We start from the raw sequence: 16,077 nt of genomic DNA, 5'->3' as shown, positions 1-16,077 counted from the left end.
AATAACTAAAACTGGTCCTTACTACAATTCTAGTTGTACACCTACCTATTAACTTGTGTTTCATGTAGTACCTTTATAAGATTAATATATATAGTTTCAAGGTTTCGGAATAGAGTGTGGGTATTACTGAAGCCCTTTAACTAGCACACGTTTGGAGATGCTTTTGGCTAATTTAGAAGTAAGGAATATGTTCTTTTTTATATCTTTTTTATATCTTCCATAGCTTTTCAGATAGTTTTGGACTCATGATTTTAAAACATAATTAGTGACCCTTTTGTGTGAAATATTAGTATTAATTACAAGGAAATCAGCTGTAAGATATTTAAGATAAACTGTTAAATATATAGCCATTAATAGACTTAGGATGTAAACACATACAAATTAGTGTTACTTGAAAATAAATATATATTGAGAAATGAGGATGCTTGATATGAATTTTCACTTAGAAACAGAACTGCCATATGTTTATAACATACCATAATTTACAAATATTTGATTGGGTTATTATTTGATGCATTTTCTTAAACCGATTTTAGAGCAACTAATATCCTTTTAGGATATACTGTATCATAATGAAAAACAGAAGAAAAATACCACTATTTGATATATTTCTAAAGGAAAAACTTCATTTTTTCATCATTTCATAATTATGAAACTTGTTAATATTGAACTTTAGATGCTAATTTGAAGGTCTTTTACCCAAAATCATCCTCTCCTTTGCTTTGAATGTCTCAAGAAATTTTAAGGAATCAAAAAGAAGTGCAAAACTATATATATTTTATTTAACTTAGATCTCAAAGCTTAAAGAATAATCCTGTATAACAATTACAAAATCACTTCCCTCCACCACTTCGTTTTGAAGCATAATTTTGCAAATACTAAAAACATTCCCATTGCATACCTTCAGTCCCTGGATTAAATAACAGCAAAACTTCAGGACTTTTATTTGACCAGTGGCTTTTCCTGCTACAGTGAAAACCTGAGACAAGATTTAACCAATTAAGTATATGAAGTCATTGGTTCTTCTGCATTTTGAGGATGTTTCAGACCTCCTTGTTAAAAAAAAAAAAAAAAAAAATTTAATACCATGGTAGTTGAGCGGTGGGGTAAAAAATCCTCCACATATAAAAGCAAATGAGTTTTTAAATAACAGAAAATAATCTCTATGAGAAATTACTTCTAAATTATCCAGGTGGAAATTAAATTTAGCTCTTGTTAACATTTCTAGAAACATGCTTTCTGATTAAGCCAGCCCAACAAATAAACAAAACACCCTAAAGGTAGGTATAGTCATTTATCTATATACTCACAAGTATTTTTTCTCTTTTTTGATCATCAGTAATTTTTTTTTCTTACACTATTTGCTTCATTTCCTTTAACTTTATTTCCCATTGTTCATGGAGACGCTTTTTATCTAAGATTCAGTTGAATCACTGCTTACTTGTTAATCTGTGAAGTCACTCTCTGGAGTTAGGTCCTCATCTCTAATCTGTATCCCTTAGCTAGAGCGCTGGCTGGATGTTTGGCTGCCCCATCACTATCCTAAGGCATGCAGAGAGAGAGTGCTCTCGCTTTGCCCAGTCTGTTCACTGAGCTCCTTTTCAAATTGGTGAGAAGGGAGGTCTTTGGAGGGGGCAAATAGATGTACCGGGTGACCATGCAGAAACCAGTGCAATTTGTAAATTTGCCATAAACTTTTAAGTGAGAGTTCGAATGGGGGTTTCAGGGATTAACATGATTTCAGAAATCAGAAGATGGAAGTTTTAATTTCATTTCAGAGGGTTCTGATACTAAAGATTTTTTTTCAAATTTTACCACAACATTGGCAATTAATTAATGTACAGACTTAAAAGATATTCAGACATTCGTGACAGCATTGTCATGTGACATATTTACATTTAAATATATAAACCGGCAAAACACACATACGTAATAGTACTTATCAAATAATACTACTTAATATCACCTGGTGGTTATTTAAGTTTGGAGCAAGTGAAATGTACACCACCTAGGAGAGTACACCTTTATCTGTCCACAAAGAGTGAAGAAAACACTGCTGTAATTGATACATTTTGTCCATGATGAAAAGTTTTTATATAGTCAGTAGAGAGAAAGCCACGTTTCATTTGTTAAGTCAAAAACATACTCCCTAAATGCCTTTATACAAAAGCTAACAGAATGTGACAAAAATAATAGCATAGCCCTCAATATACATTGCACTGGTAAAAGAAGTTAACAGTTTGGCAAAGGTAAAACACAAAATTAATTTTTGTGTTATTTTCTTTGCATTCACATTCATTTCAGGTAGACTTTGTCAAATACCTATAGTAAAGAAGAACTTGTTCATGCATGCAGAACAAAATAAAATAAGATTAAAAGCTCCAGGAAATCAGCCTGCTTCAAAAAACCATTAAAGTGTGCCTATCCCTCAAGCTTTACAAATGTGTTAATTGTCGTGTTTCAGTCATGTAAATATGTTTCAGCATAAAGTAACCAAGATTTCCTGTTATAGAGGCACTCCTATCTAGAGGAGTGGGGGGAGGGAGGGACGAAAAGAGGACTAAATAACACACTGTAATGAAACCTGCCTTTGGGCAGCGCATGCTTCAGTTCTGAATGCCCAGAAATACTTCGCAGACGCTCTAGGCTGCCTAGCAATGGGGATTTTCTCATTCTGGCTAGCTTGACAAAGTAAATACAACTATTGAACATAAGGCAGCTCCTAATAAAAAACAACAATTCCTCCTTGTAAACACCTACATTTGGCCCCATTAAAAATTCTTTCTTCATACCCAGGAACTAGCAGACCCTTAAATGTGGGGGTCTCAAAGTAACTAGAGAGTAGCTGGGAGATTTAATGCTGCCAGGATGTTTTACATTGCCATTTCCACTGAGCACTCCGTAACGCATCCCAGGGCTTTGTGGAGTAATGCTCTGCATACACTGTGGGGCATTATGCAAGCGAACACTTTGGCCATTATGCTCTCAGGACTCATTCGTGTATGACCAAAAGGAAATCATTACATGCTCATATATATGTTAGATACAAATATATATGATTGCCTCATTTCCAAGAGGAGTGCTCATCTGAAGCTACCAAATTAGGAAGTTATTTAGTGAACTGGCATTAACATGGTAACTTAAGCAATCTGGTACCTTATGTGATTTTCAAAATTTCCTGATCCTTGCCTTTCATGTCTTAGAATTTATTCTATAAACTGTGTGTCATACAGACCTGTGCCAGTCCCTAAGTCGGGTAGTAGATCTGCTGCAGTTCTAAAATACTCTAGGATTTAGGGATCAACTTTCAGTACACACACACATTTATCTAACAGTTTACTACAGAGGAGATTTCAGGGTCTAGTAAGGAGCAAACAATAGTTTAAATTCTAGTAGACAAAAACAAAGAGTGTTACCTTTTGTTACCTCCAGAGCAATTTCCATAGCATATGCTTTAGAAGAAAAAAGGGAATAAAAAGGAATTCTCATGTAATTAGTAGTTTGCATTTATTTCTAAAAGACTTTTTTCAAGCTCAACATTCTACTCTAAAAATACTGTAAAGTTCCTTAAATATCTTAGTATTCTTGAACCACCTGAAGGGTAGTACACAAAATATGCTCCTTTAATGTTTCTCCACTTATCTTGGGTAGTAGGCAAAGCAGGTTTAAAGATCCTATCAAAACAACAGTCTGTTCCCAGAAGAATACCAGTCTTCTTCCATTTACTGTGATATCAGCAGGCCCTACATCTCAAGAATCAGCTCAGTGCTGCTGAAGCTGCATTCGAAGTCTGTACACTCTGGAGTTTGTGTGCTCCTCCCTGTGTTGCATGTTTCAGAGCCATACAAGCCTTGGGTTAAGTAAGCAGCAGTTGGACACCAGCAAAAGGGTCACAGAGTGAGAAACCGAGCTACACAGTTAAGGAAAAACGAATGGCAAGCAGTCAGGTGGGGAGATATAAGAAGAGTCACTTAGACAGTGTGGCACAGAGATGATAGTAGCCTATGTGACTTATCTATCCCATTGCTTTATCCCAAAGAAAAAGTTATGGAGGGAGGGGGAATGGGGTGGAGTGGGGGGCAGACATCTTTCAGCATTTTTACTATCCAAGTTTAGATAACTTAAATTGCATTATTCATCTTTTACCTAAATGATTTTTTTTTCGGTCCTGCTCATGTTAGAGCATTAATGGGAATAAAAGGTATAAAAGAACAGGGGAGAAACCAAAAGTAAAGAAAAAGATACTGCCTTTAGTTTGTATAGAAAGTGAAACCATTTTAAGCAATATTCTCCAAGAATAATTTGTTCTATGTTTATATATGAAGTAAGAAAGGATAAATAACATGGACTCCCCACCACCACCACCAATCTTAAATGTCTGAGAATTTAGGAACCTTGGAACTGAAAAATGTTGATGTCTTATTTACTAGGTAGTCCAAAAGATTCCTATTCACATTTTGAGAGAATTGAACTGGGCAGACCATCCCCCATAAACAGTACTGCTTGAGTTTCTCATCTGTGGACATTTCACACACGGCCCAACTCCTACCCCTGGAATCTTCCTACTTGTCAGGCATGAGATTAAGAACCACTACTCCCCACAGGAGAAGGGGGAGGGGGAGTGAGAGACACTGTGGGTTACCTGGAAGGGATTACCTGGTGGCTAGAGTGTTTCTTCTAAATCAGAAGAAAGCAAGATCTAGAAGAGGCAAATGTACACTACCATTTGCAAAATTCTGTCTTGACTAGACGCTGCTTGTTTGCCACAACTGTCGTTTTCTATCATTGAAAAGGTCCATGCATGACTTTGTAAGAATATGGGTAAAGATGACCATGGTATTCATAGAAAGAGGTTTACATCACTTCCTTGCTACCCCTTGCCCTTAAGAATTAAGTCCGAGTCACTTAGCACAGTTTACAAACCCTACAAGATCTGATACGTGTCTGCCAAGCCATTCCCCTGCTCATTGACTGCCCCAGAAAAGCTGACTTTCTCTTCAAACATGCCAAGTTATTGCCACCTCCAGGCTTTTCCACTTTGTTCCCTTTGCCTGGAACTTCTTTCTCTAGGTCTCTTAGGTCCCTTCTCTAAGTTTAGGCCTTAGTTCAGATGTACTCTCCAGAAAGGCCTTTCCTATCTAAAGTAGGTCCCCCAGCCAATGTCATATCATCATGTTTTCCTTAAAAGCACATCATCTGAATTCTCTTTGTTTGTTCTCCTCTGTTGGCAGTCTCTCCTCCAACCGTATAAATGTCTATGCATTGTCCCCTCTAAGGTTGTGAGTTCCACAAAAGCAAGGATCTTGCCTGTCCACTGTTTTGTTTCTAGTGCTTAGAAAAGTTCTACCACATTGAGCAGTAAGAGTGTCAACTTTGAAGCCAGGCTGCCTGAGTTCGAAGTCCATTCGAATACATTGGCGTTTCCACAGCACTTCTGCTCTTTTTCCATTGTTTCAGGCAGGATTGTATGGTCCATAGCTAGCTACAAAAGGAAAGTTTGAAAATTAAGTCTTTTTTGAGAACGGCCTTGTGTTCAAGGAAAATGAGGGTATCGATGTTGGAGTATAAGTATTAATTGCTGCCGAGCTCACAACCCTTTAAAACCTAAATGTCCTCACACAGCCTTCTTCCCTTACACACTTACCTCCTCTCCAGGGACAAGCGAGGAATCCTACTGGCTAGAAACCAAAAAAATTCCCTGCCCTGGCAGCAGAAGACTTAAGCCAAGTTTGTGACACCTGGTCCTGCTCTCTGGAAGAAACCCCCTTGTCCATTATCTTCTCTGTCCCTTTAGGAAGTTATTCATGGATGAATGAATGACTTCCATTTTCATCCATGGCTACAGGAAATTGTTATTGAAGAGTATGCCCTTTGGGGGCTACAAGTTAGGGACCTAGGCTGAAAATTATAGGTTTGGGGGTTTTTTTGGCAATATAATTCTCTTGAGACTTTAGAAGGTTCCCAATCTATTTGCTTCCCTTCAGTTCCACATGCAAAGAGTCACAGCCAAAGAGCGTGCCTAGACATAGTGCTGGAATCCAGTTGCAAGAAACAGATAACACATTATGTCATGTAGAAGGAAAGTTTGTAACAGAAAATTGGGAGTTAGTGAAATAATTGGACAAGCCTGGACTTTGCCACCAAGCTGTCCTCCAGCAAAGCTGCTGCCATAGAAAGATGAGGAATTGGGAGACTAGCACTGCAGCTATTAACTAAAGGCACAGACTGCTGGGGCCATAATTTTGGGGTGAGTCCTACTGCCACCACCCCATGAAGCAAGCAACTGGATAATGGCAAAATGGTCTGGCCTCTGAACTGCCATGAAACTGTTGACTAGTCACTGTAATCTCAGTGCAAAAAAAAAAAAAAAAAATTGTCTCGGCACTAATTCTTGCCATTGCAATTTAAAGCATCAGGATGTTAGCTCTTGTTCCTCTTCCACTTTCTTTTTTTTTTTTTTTTTTTTTGTAGAGACAGAGTCTCACTTTATGGCCCTCGGTAGAGTGCCATGGCCTCACACAGCTCACAGCAACCTCCAACTCCTGGGCTTAAGCGATTCTCTTGCCTCAGCCTCCCGAGTAGCTGGGACTACAGGCGCCCGCCACAACGCCCGGCTATTTTTTGGTTGCAGTTTGGCCGGGGCCGGGTTTGAACCCGCCACCCTCAGTATATGGGGCTGGCGCTTTACCGACTGAGCCACAGGTGCCGCCCTCCTCTTCCACTTTCTAAATGTGGTACAAATGCATCTAATTGGATAAGCCTAAACCACACCTTTCTAGCTCCTAACATGCAGGAAGGCACACCAGGAAACAAAATGAATGCTGGGTGCATCCTCCCCTCATCCACCATGACTTTATTCTTATTCCTTGTCTATCTATTCTATCCTTATCCCTCCCTCTCCTTCATTTTATTAGTAGCTACCTGGAAACCATCTAAAGTAATGGACTTGAATGGGAAAACAACACTCTTTATCTAACTTTTTTCTCTGAGCTGGTGCCCATTTTCTGGTCAGCCTCATAACAAAGGTATTTAACAAACGCTTTGGGGCCCAGACATCTCCTGCAAAAATTGTCTGCTTTAGTGTGCAGGTGCAAAAACAATTGGGTACAGGTTACAAACCAGAAGGTTCTATAGGTTTGTTCTTAAGTTTAATTTGTATGTAAGTTGGAATAGGTATATTTACCTATTACCTGTAATAGTCTCCATATGTAAGTACAAGTCATACATCAGTTGGATGTTTGTAACTTGGGTACTTACTGTAATAGCCTACACTTGTAAGTGCGAGTTGTATGTAAATAGGATGTCTATAACTCAAGGACTGCCTATATTTCCTACCCAGCAAGGCCTCCAAATTACCAAGTCCTTAGTCAGTCCAGATTGTGGGCCACAAGCAGAAAACCTCCTTTAACAGAGCTGTAGTCGCTTCTGTCTCTTCGTGCAAACTCTAGCCTGAGTTCATCTCTCTTTTATAAACAACTTTTCCAAGCGAACAGAAGCAACCAACATGCCAATATTCTGAATTTTTCCAGCATTTCACATAGAGCCACTGATTAGGAGGCATAAGGTTGCCTTCTGGGTTATCACAGGCATTAATAAGGATCAGGAGCTTTCAAGTCTGCAATATTAATCTCACTTCCCATTTTCCAACCACTAAGCCAACACATATTTAGATCATAAAATTTGAGTGCTCCATTTGTCAGGTACCAAATTCTATATAAGCAAGATATAATTTAGGCTGTTGTTACAGAGACCCAAAGATACAGTGGCTTAAATAATCTGGAAACTCATACATCTCTCACGTAAAAGCAAAGTTGGTGACCCTGGGCTCTTCTAGGGCCACATGGAATCAGGAGACCTGACTTATTTTGTCATTTTGCTGGACCTGCCTCAGCACATACCTTCCATTTCATGGTTCAGATGGTTGTTTGAGAACCTACCCTCAAGTCCACTCCTCAAGGAGGGAGAGGAATGGGTTCATCCCTAACATTCATGGAGCTTAGAGCAAGAATGCAAATAAAGAGCCTCATAATTATGCCTAAAGATTTTTAAATTATCAAGCCAGCAAACTATTAAATGTTTTATCTTCCTTCCTTCACAAATATACCTTCCTAGAAATCCAAGTTTACATTTAGAATCGGGGTTCTACTGCAAAACATGGAAAAATAGGAAGAATTGGCCTACATCCTGCCTCCTTTCTCTTCCCACTCTGCCTCCTTCCCACATGTGGAGGGCCAATCACACATGCTATTGGACACCCAGCTTGCACATATAAACTCTATCCACACTCCCCCAAACAGCCATCTTTTGGCTACTCCTGCACATGGACAACACAGTCCACCCTTGGGGAAAGAACCTGGGAAGAGAACTGTGCAGGCTTTGTAGCCATTTGGACAGGGAATTCTGAGGTCACAAGTATATTCTGTAAGGAAGGGCACAGGATCTAGATGCATGTCCCCTTAGCCCTGGAATGCCTCGCCACATAGGGAGGGGCATGGCCAAAAGGAGGGCCTAATAGCCAAACTAAGGGAAAGAGTAAGTAGATGGCATTCCTCCACCTTTATCAAACTCACCCTAAAGTTAACCATAGCACTTCTCCAGATGAAGTGACCAAAACTTACTCAGCCTCATTTATTGGCAAGGGAAGCTAGGAAATGTGGCTTTTGTTCTGGCAGGCTGTGTGCCCCACTCGTATTCAGAAATTCTTCTACTCACTGAAAGGAGAATAGATACTGGGGGTAAACTAGCAATCTGTGCCACAGACACAGGCCTTTTCACAAATCACACTTTTGTTTAGACAAGTGAGTTCTTCACAATCTGCTTTCAGAGAGGTGAACTTGGAGGCAAGACAATACTGTCAGTTATAATTGACGGTCAAAATAATTGCACACCTGAGCTTTTTTTAATGGGCAGCCAATATGGAATGTTTCAGCCCTGAAATTTTGTCTTAATTTTCAGATAAGTCAGGAAGAACCCAGTGAACCTTTTTAATTCAAAGGATACAGTATGATTATGATATTCAATAAAGCGATTTTAATCTTAAGCCCTGAGAATGACTTGGACCTTAAACAAAAACTTAAACCTAAAACCTGGCCATGCTTAGCAGGATTTTTTCTGGAAATATTCACCCACTACCAAATGTATACTTGCCAAACCCAAAAAAGAGCAAAAATTGGGTTCTGACATCGTTTCCACTGGACTTTTCATACATGAGAATAATGCAGAATTCACCAAAATGTACACAGGCAGATGCATCTTCCATTTTGCAAAATTATAACCAAATATGTGTTATTATACTATATTAATGTAATAATTATAGAGTAATATAAATGGAACAATGTAAAAATATATAATAGCATATAACATTGACTTTTTTTTTTTACAAGTTGAAACAACACTCCAAATCTTAGGAAATAATAGCAATACTAAGGATAAATGTATCAAGCTGGCTTCATCTGTCTCCTTCTCCCTATACTTCTCTCTGTGCCCCTGAAAGGAAATCAGTCTTTCCACAAAGGAAAGAGAACGAACTCTCTCTGTTAATCCATACAGCTGGAGGACTCTGCAAACATGGCTTTTGTTCCCACGCTCCGGGCTAGCAGGAGCATCAGGTGTGCATTTCCTCAGTCAGAAACCCATCACAGGCCCCACGCAGTGAGCTGTGATTCACATACTGAGCAAATACTTCTGGCTTTTGCCTTCTCAAAACAGTGGCATGCGGCTAATTGTCCCCCATTATCCCATTTACTCCTTCCCCTACAGTAATAGATCTGTTAAACATTTTTACACACTTCTGAACACTTCCTATCCTTCCCTACAGGCAGTGTGGCCACGTCTCAGTTCTGGACATGAGTGGAAGTGGTGTTGACAACTTCTGGGTCTTGCCTTCTTGATCCCTTTCTTCTTCCCACTAGCTGAGGGCTAGCAAGAGCATCTGCCTTGGAGCCAGAAGTTGAACCTCTTGTTGAGAATGGCAGACCAGTCCTTCCAGCTGAGAATTGCCTTCTTCCAGATTGTAATGTGGTAGACAAATAAACTTCTGTCCTTTGGAAGCCATTTTCTGGAAGGGGCAGGAGTATGTCTGTACTACAGCTACTTGGCCCATACTCTGGTTCTTTCCCTTCCATTCAGAGTAGTGCATACCACAGAATGTGGCTACAGGAATTGCAAATCATCCTGCAAGTGAAGCTATCCACAGCTGAAAGTCTGGAATAGAATAGGATGGCACGTCTTTTGTTCATTTGTTTCCTTCCCATTGTATAAAGGGGGTGAATGCTTTTACGACTCAAGTGCGAGAGCTTCATCTTGTGACATTTCCTTTATTATCAATAGTTAATTTGGCTGGCATGAAGCTGGAATGAAGACATATGCAAAGGATGGTTTTTAAAAATAAGATGGACTCCAAATTGCCTCCTTACTGCAGCTGTACATTATATACACGTATATACAGACACGCACACTGGCCCTGAAGCCAGGCGTCTGACATGCCCCATCTTCACTCCTGCCTTCCTTAGCATGAAGGAAATTATTTAGACTTTCTAAATTTCAGAAGCAGAAACTATGATTACGGTTTCTTTTCCATTTCTTTACAGAGCTTCATTAGAAAGAAATACATAATAAATACTCAGATGCTGGATAGACTGAGACCTGGTAGCTAAGTTCCAGTATTCATTTATAATTATGTGTATATAATTATACACATAGTTCATTATATTTGTAATTCATTTCCCAGCCCTAATAAATTCATTTATACTTATTTATTTATTTTATTTTATTTTCCCATATGTATTTTTGTGAGCCACCACAAATTCTTTTTTGGAGCAAGAAGAGGTAGGAATAAGCATAGTACTTGCTACTACCACAGAACTTGTGTACATCTCATTTGATCCTGACAACAGTCTTGTGAGGGGAGAATTATTCCCCTGCGACAGATGAGGACACAGGGGCTTAGACAGGTGAATTGATTCATCTGAGGTCACACTAAGAGTGAGTGACAGAGGCAGGTATCAAATTGTCACTCTGTGCCTCCATGTCCAGTGCCCCTGTCAACAAGCCCAGGCTGCCTGTTTTCAGGGACCAGTGTAGAGCCTATATGTCCTAAAGGTGTTTACAAGCTTTCATTTAAATTTTCCATGGCTTTTTTTTTCAACAACAACAAAAAAAAAAATACTAGAAGTTTTCTGAAGTGACTGTTTCTATGATCCTGGGCAATAGAAAGTATAACTTTTCAGGAAATGTCAGAAATTTTTTAATGGATTAAAACAAATTTCTATTCCTCTGCTAAGGGTTAACATGTATATTAATTGTTTTCACAAAACCAAACAGTGCCTGGTGGTTTGGCCTTGGCAAAATATTAAAAATATAAATTGATTAAACTTACTTTAATGGGTATTTACCTACAATTTGTCTCAAATCCAGGTGTAATCTAGATTCATTATCTTGCCCCTTCTGTCTGGGAACTGTGAGTGCTGAGCACAGGTCTGGCAGGCTAGGAGAAAAGGAATTAGGAGGGGAACTACTAAGCCAGGAAATGCAGTTCTGCGTGTCTATAGGATCAGTTTAGTCACTGACTCAGAAAGAGCAAATTATAGATAGTGGCCAAGCCCAACAAAGAGACAGAGAGGTGTGGGAGATACAGTAGAATCTCAAAGTCTGGTTCTCCTGAGTACCCCACGGAGCCTCAGCAGGTCACTTCTGCTGCTGCTTTCCTACTGGGACCCCGGTCTCCTATGGGCCTCCAGCTGCCTTTTGGCAGGAGGCCCCCTAATCTGCCAGAGTTTTGCTAGTTTCACTCTTTCCCTCCTTGCAGCACAGGAGAAAAGGGAACCATTAATCCAGTAGGATTCCCAGGTCTGTGCAAGAAAGTTGGGAGTTGCCACACCTTTCCCAGATCCCTTTGCCTACATAGAAATTATCATTTTAGACAATGCATTTGGGGGTGGGGGAAGCAGTCAGGCAGGCAGCCATCTAGATATTCCTCTGCTGCACCAACAACACAGTCTCTTCCTCCCAGAATCTGAGAACAGAAAATCGGGTGGAAGAAAAATTCAGCTAGAAGATGTGAGAGAAGGGTTTTGATTTTGGCCCTTGCCCCAGATCCCCAAGTATAAGATGAGACAGATGAATACCTTGATTAGGTTTATACTGTTGAAATTAAAATGATATTTTTAGAGTCTGATTTTTATTTAAACCATTACTCAGTGAAACCTCAGTGTTTACAAGTTTATATACCCCACAGCCTTGCAGTTTTAGTCTAAAGGAGGTCACCACACTATACAAACTATCTTGCAGCATGTTTTTTCAGAAGACAGATCTGGGGTACAGCAGCATCTGACCATTTACATGTCAAGTGTGTAAATGCTTTGGAAGCCTCAAAGGAAAAATCCCTGACACACCTGGCAAGCCTGGAACCTGATCTCTCCTTCTTCCTCGCTACTTCACATTGCACTGACAGGGTGCACAGAGGGAGGCTCAGAAAGAAAGAAAAAACGAGTCCCACTGCTTGAGAATTTAGGCTGCATAGTCAGTTCAAGCAGTAATCAACAAAAGCAGGGAAAATCACATGTAGATTCATCTATTTCCAAGAGCTATCCTTGGGCTTTTTCAAAGGACACATAAAGGAATATACAGCTAGCTTTATAATGTAGCATTTGGTAAAAAGCAGTTAATCATATCACTCAAAAGTGTGATGCTCAGAAGTTGCACACAAATGATATTTGACTTTACTTCAAAGCCATCCAACCTGAAAGATTTCCAAGCATGTCACATGTCACATTTAGCTACTTGTGCTATGAGGGGCATTCAGCCAACTGGCTCATGTTCATTGCCTAAAAAAAGCAGAGGAAGAGAATGCTTAGCCAGTCAACAAGCAAATAGGTAACCTCCCAAAATAAACTGTATTATACTAATTCTGAATAAATTACACAAGTTTACTTATTTAGCTTATCAGAGCAGTATAAACCTTCAGCTAAATGTAGCCTATAATCTTGAAGATATATTTATTTGTTCTACTGTTAAGCAAATTCCCATTCTATATGTCAGAATCCAATTCATTACTTTTAAGACCTAGCTCAGATCCCATCTCCATGAACCCTTTTCCTGCTTCCCTTACCTCACCATGGTTTCTTTCTTTCTTTCTTCCTTCCTACTCCTGAGTTCAAGCAATCCTCCTGCCTAAGCCTCCCAAGAGTGCTAGCGTTACAGGCGTGAACCTCCACGCCCAGTCTCTCCCACCGTGATTTCTGATTTCTGATTGTCTCTGCCTTTCTTGTAAACACAACTGAGAGTGTTCACTATGAGAGTTACCTGTGTGCTTATCTTATTGGTGTTACTGGATTGTAAGCCACTAGGAATGTGGAAGGTGCTCCATTCACATAGTTGATTTCCCAAGCAGCCCAATCACCATCTGTGAGGTACCACCCAAAAGTTACACACACACACATACATTTCTTATGGTAATTTCTCTCAAGTTTCAGGTAACTTTCAGATCATACATATATTCTAGTCATTTTTCCTTTGCTCGTCAGCAATAACTATAAGATCTTAAACATTAAAATTCTGACATATAATTCGAGCCCTCTTCCTGCTTCCTCCATGGCGTTAACCATACAAAGACATTTGTAACCACAGACTTGGGAGTCATGCCTGCCTTTCAGATTCCTGAGCCTTTCATGCTTTCATTTCTGCCTACAGTCCTTTTGGGAACAAACTAGACTATAAAATAAAAATTGTTTAAAACAAGAAAACAAATAATATCTTTGTGCATTTTTACCCTTCAAAAAACAGACATTTAATTCCTTAATAAGTGATAGGCTGGATGAATAGATGTGTCTGAGTGTTACTTTATGAATATTACAGTACTTTACCTTCTTAACATTTCTAACGTCTCTGTTGGTTGTGCATCTGTATAATAATGTCTTTCATCCTGGATACATTTGTATTAAAAAAGTGCAGGCACACTGAAATCAAAGAATATTTTCACAAATTATTTTAAATGTTTTAAAATATTTTGATCGTTTGCACATAGCTTGTCTTTACATGACAACAAACAAGCCTTTTATCAGGAAAGGAGCTAGCTGGAACATATGCTTATTTAGAAATAAGCAATATTTAGAAAAAAATAATTCTACTCTTTTTTATCCTTTTTCAATTTTTCCATATCGAAGCGAGTTTTCCAAATGAAGGGTTTCAGCTAGGTTGTCTCCAGGTGAGTTCATCCCTGGAAGGTTCTGGTTAGTCATTAGTGGAGAGCCCCATCGAGAGCCCCATCATGCCTTCCTGTCACCTCCCACACATACTTGGTGCCTCACACAACAGATACGTTCTTTTCAGGTTGGGTTTCTATGAAACAAATCATGTGACCTAGGAGCAGTGATAATTAAAGGAATTTGGTGGACATCCTTTTGAAAGCAAAAACATTCTTTTGAAATGTGAATATTTTTCCCTCATGATAGTAACTTCTATAATTATGGTCAGTTACTGGGTCTGCTTAAATCAGCCTATATCTGCAGGAAAATGCAGGGGGGCGAGAGAGGGTTTCAAAGCCACTTTATACTGAAAACATGAACTTTTATCCTTTTGAAAACATTATTGCATAAAAACAAACTTACTGAGACCTGTAACATGTTATAACTGACTTACCTGAACTTACAAAAAATACTGACCTTTTGATTGGTATATTTTTTTATTATACCAATATTTCTATAAAAGTTCTAAACTCCTAGAAAAAGTTAAGTCTTAAAACGGAATCAGTAAGTCAATTTATAGACAGAGGAAATAAACATTTGTAGGAAACTATAATTGCTGAAAAGCTACATTTGAGTTTTTAAAATTAAAATTGCAGTTTGGAGCCCTGGCAACAAAACATAGCCAAGAAAATAAAAAAATGGGCATTATTTCTGTGACCATTTCTCAATCATGCTTTCATTTGTGGGTTTACATGTTTTCATTTCTACCTAAAGAAGAAAAAAAGTCTTAAGATGCTTTGGTTGAGACACTGAAAATGTTCTACCAAGATTCCTGGTATAGATTCAGCAATGGCTATAATTTGTAAAATCCAGTAGGAACAGGAAGTGATTATATTGGGCTTCAGTCTGAAGAATTGTTTTAGCAGGAATTTTATATGCAAGATTAAATGCTGATCAACAGAGCATAATATTATATTCTGAAGTATGTTAACAAAATCAAAATTAATTTCTTCTTCTTTTTTTCCTTCCCCTGAAATCTGCCATAGCGACTGCATTTGCCTCCAGACTTGTCAGACACGGTGAGCCGTTCAAGCAAACAGGATCTGGCAGAATCCGCCAAGCGGCTGGGCTCAGGCTGTGGTATGATGGCCGGAGGCAAGAAGCACCTGGATTTCTAGGGATTCCTCCTTAGTAGTTGCATCAGAATTATATGACACTCTAATTATGATTGCTAATAGCTTATGTAAATATTTTTCTTAACAGTTTGACCCTCCAATCCTTAAAAAACACAGGATTGAAAAATCATTTCTTAATCCTATTTTTTATACAGAAATAGTGCATTAGAAATACTTTTATTTTAAAATTTTGCATTATGGTATATTTAAAGAAAATAATTTTATTTTTAAGTAAAATGCAAGAAAAGGTCAAAATCTCCAGATGCCTTACAGTGGCTGTTATATGTATTAAGGCACTTAGTATCATGGGTACATGTTATAGTAGGCACCATATGAAGCATTGTGAAATTCAAGAGTGTATGTGAAAACATATTTTCTCTTTATTTCAGAAAAGTCACCAAAAACTGCGAGAATTTTTTTGAAATGAAAATGTGTTTGCTAATAGTGAAATAAATTTGCATTTATATACACTGTTATTAAATTGATAAAGACAAAATAATATTTTGGGATTTAGATTTCTTTAAAGATAATTACTCTGCCATAGTTGTTAATAAATATAAAGAACTTGAGTGATAGAAGGAATAGAAAAAAGAAGTTGATGGTCTTCGGTTTAATAATCCTAAACAACTGAAGTCAGCACTATGAAATTATGTCAACATACATAATTCTGGATTGAAATTCAAACTGACAGCTACATTCAGCTATGATACCAGGGGAAA

At 38.5% G+C, this 16,077-nt stretch overlaps 1 protein-coding gene across 3 annotated transcripts in view; it reads left to right on the top strand.

Annotated features, from left to right (window-relative positions):
- Window positions 1–15,617, top strand: part of ELP4 (elongator acetyltransferase complex subunit 4) — a 229,989-nt gene extending 214,372 nt beyond the window's left edge. For all 3 annotated transcript variants that reach the window (XM_053562866.1, XM_053562863.1, XM_053562864.1), the window contains exon 10: window positions 15,230–15,617. In XM_053562866.1, the coding sequence (XP_053418841.1) occupies window positions 15,230–15,361 (132 nt within the window). In that variant the 3' untranslated portion in view covers window positions 15,362–15,617. The remainder of the gene's footprint in view (window positions 1–15,229) is intronic.
- Window positions 15,618–16,077: the final 460 nt, after the last annotated feature.

The sequence above is a fragment of the Nycticebus coucang genome, chromosome 14 (assembly GCF_027406575.1).
Source record: "Nycticebus coucang isolate mNycCou1 chromosome 14, mNycCou1.pri, whole genome shotgun sequence".
NCBI classification, from domain to species: domain Eukaryota; kingdom Metazoa; phylum Chordata; class Mammalia; order Primates; family Lorisidae; genus Nycticebus; species Nycticebus coucang.
Note: the sequence above shows the minus strand (reverse complement) of the source record. Positions and strands in the feature narration are given on the sequence as shown.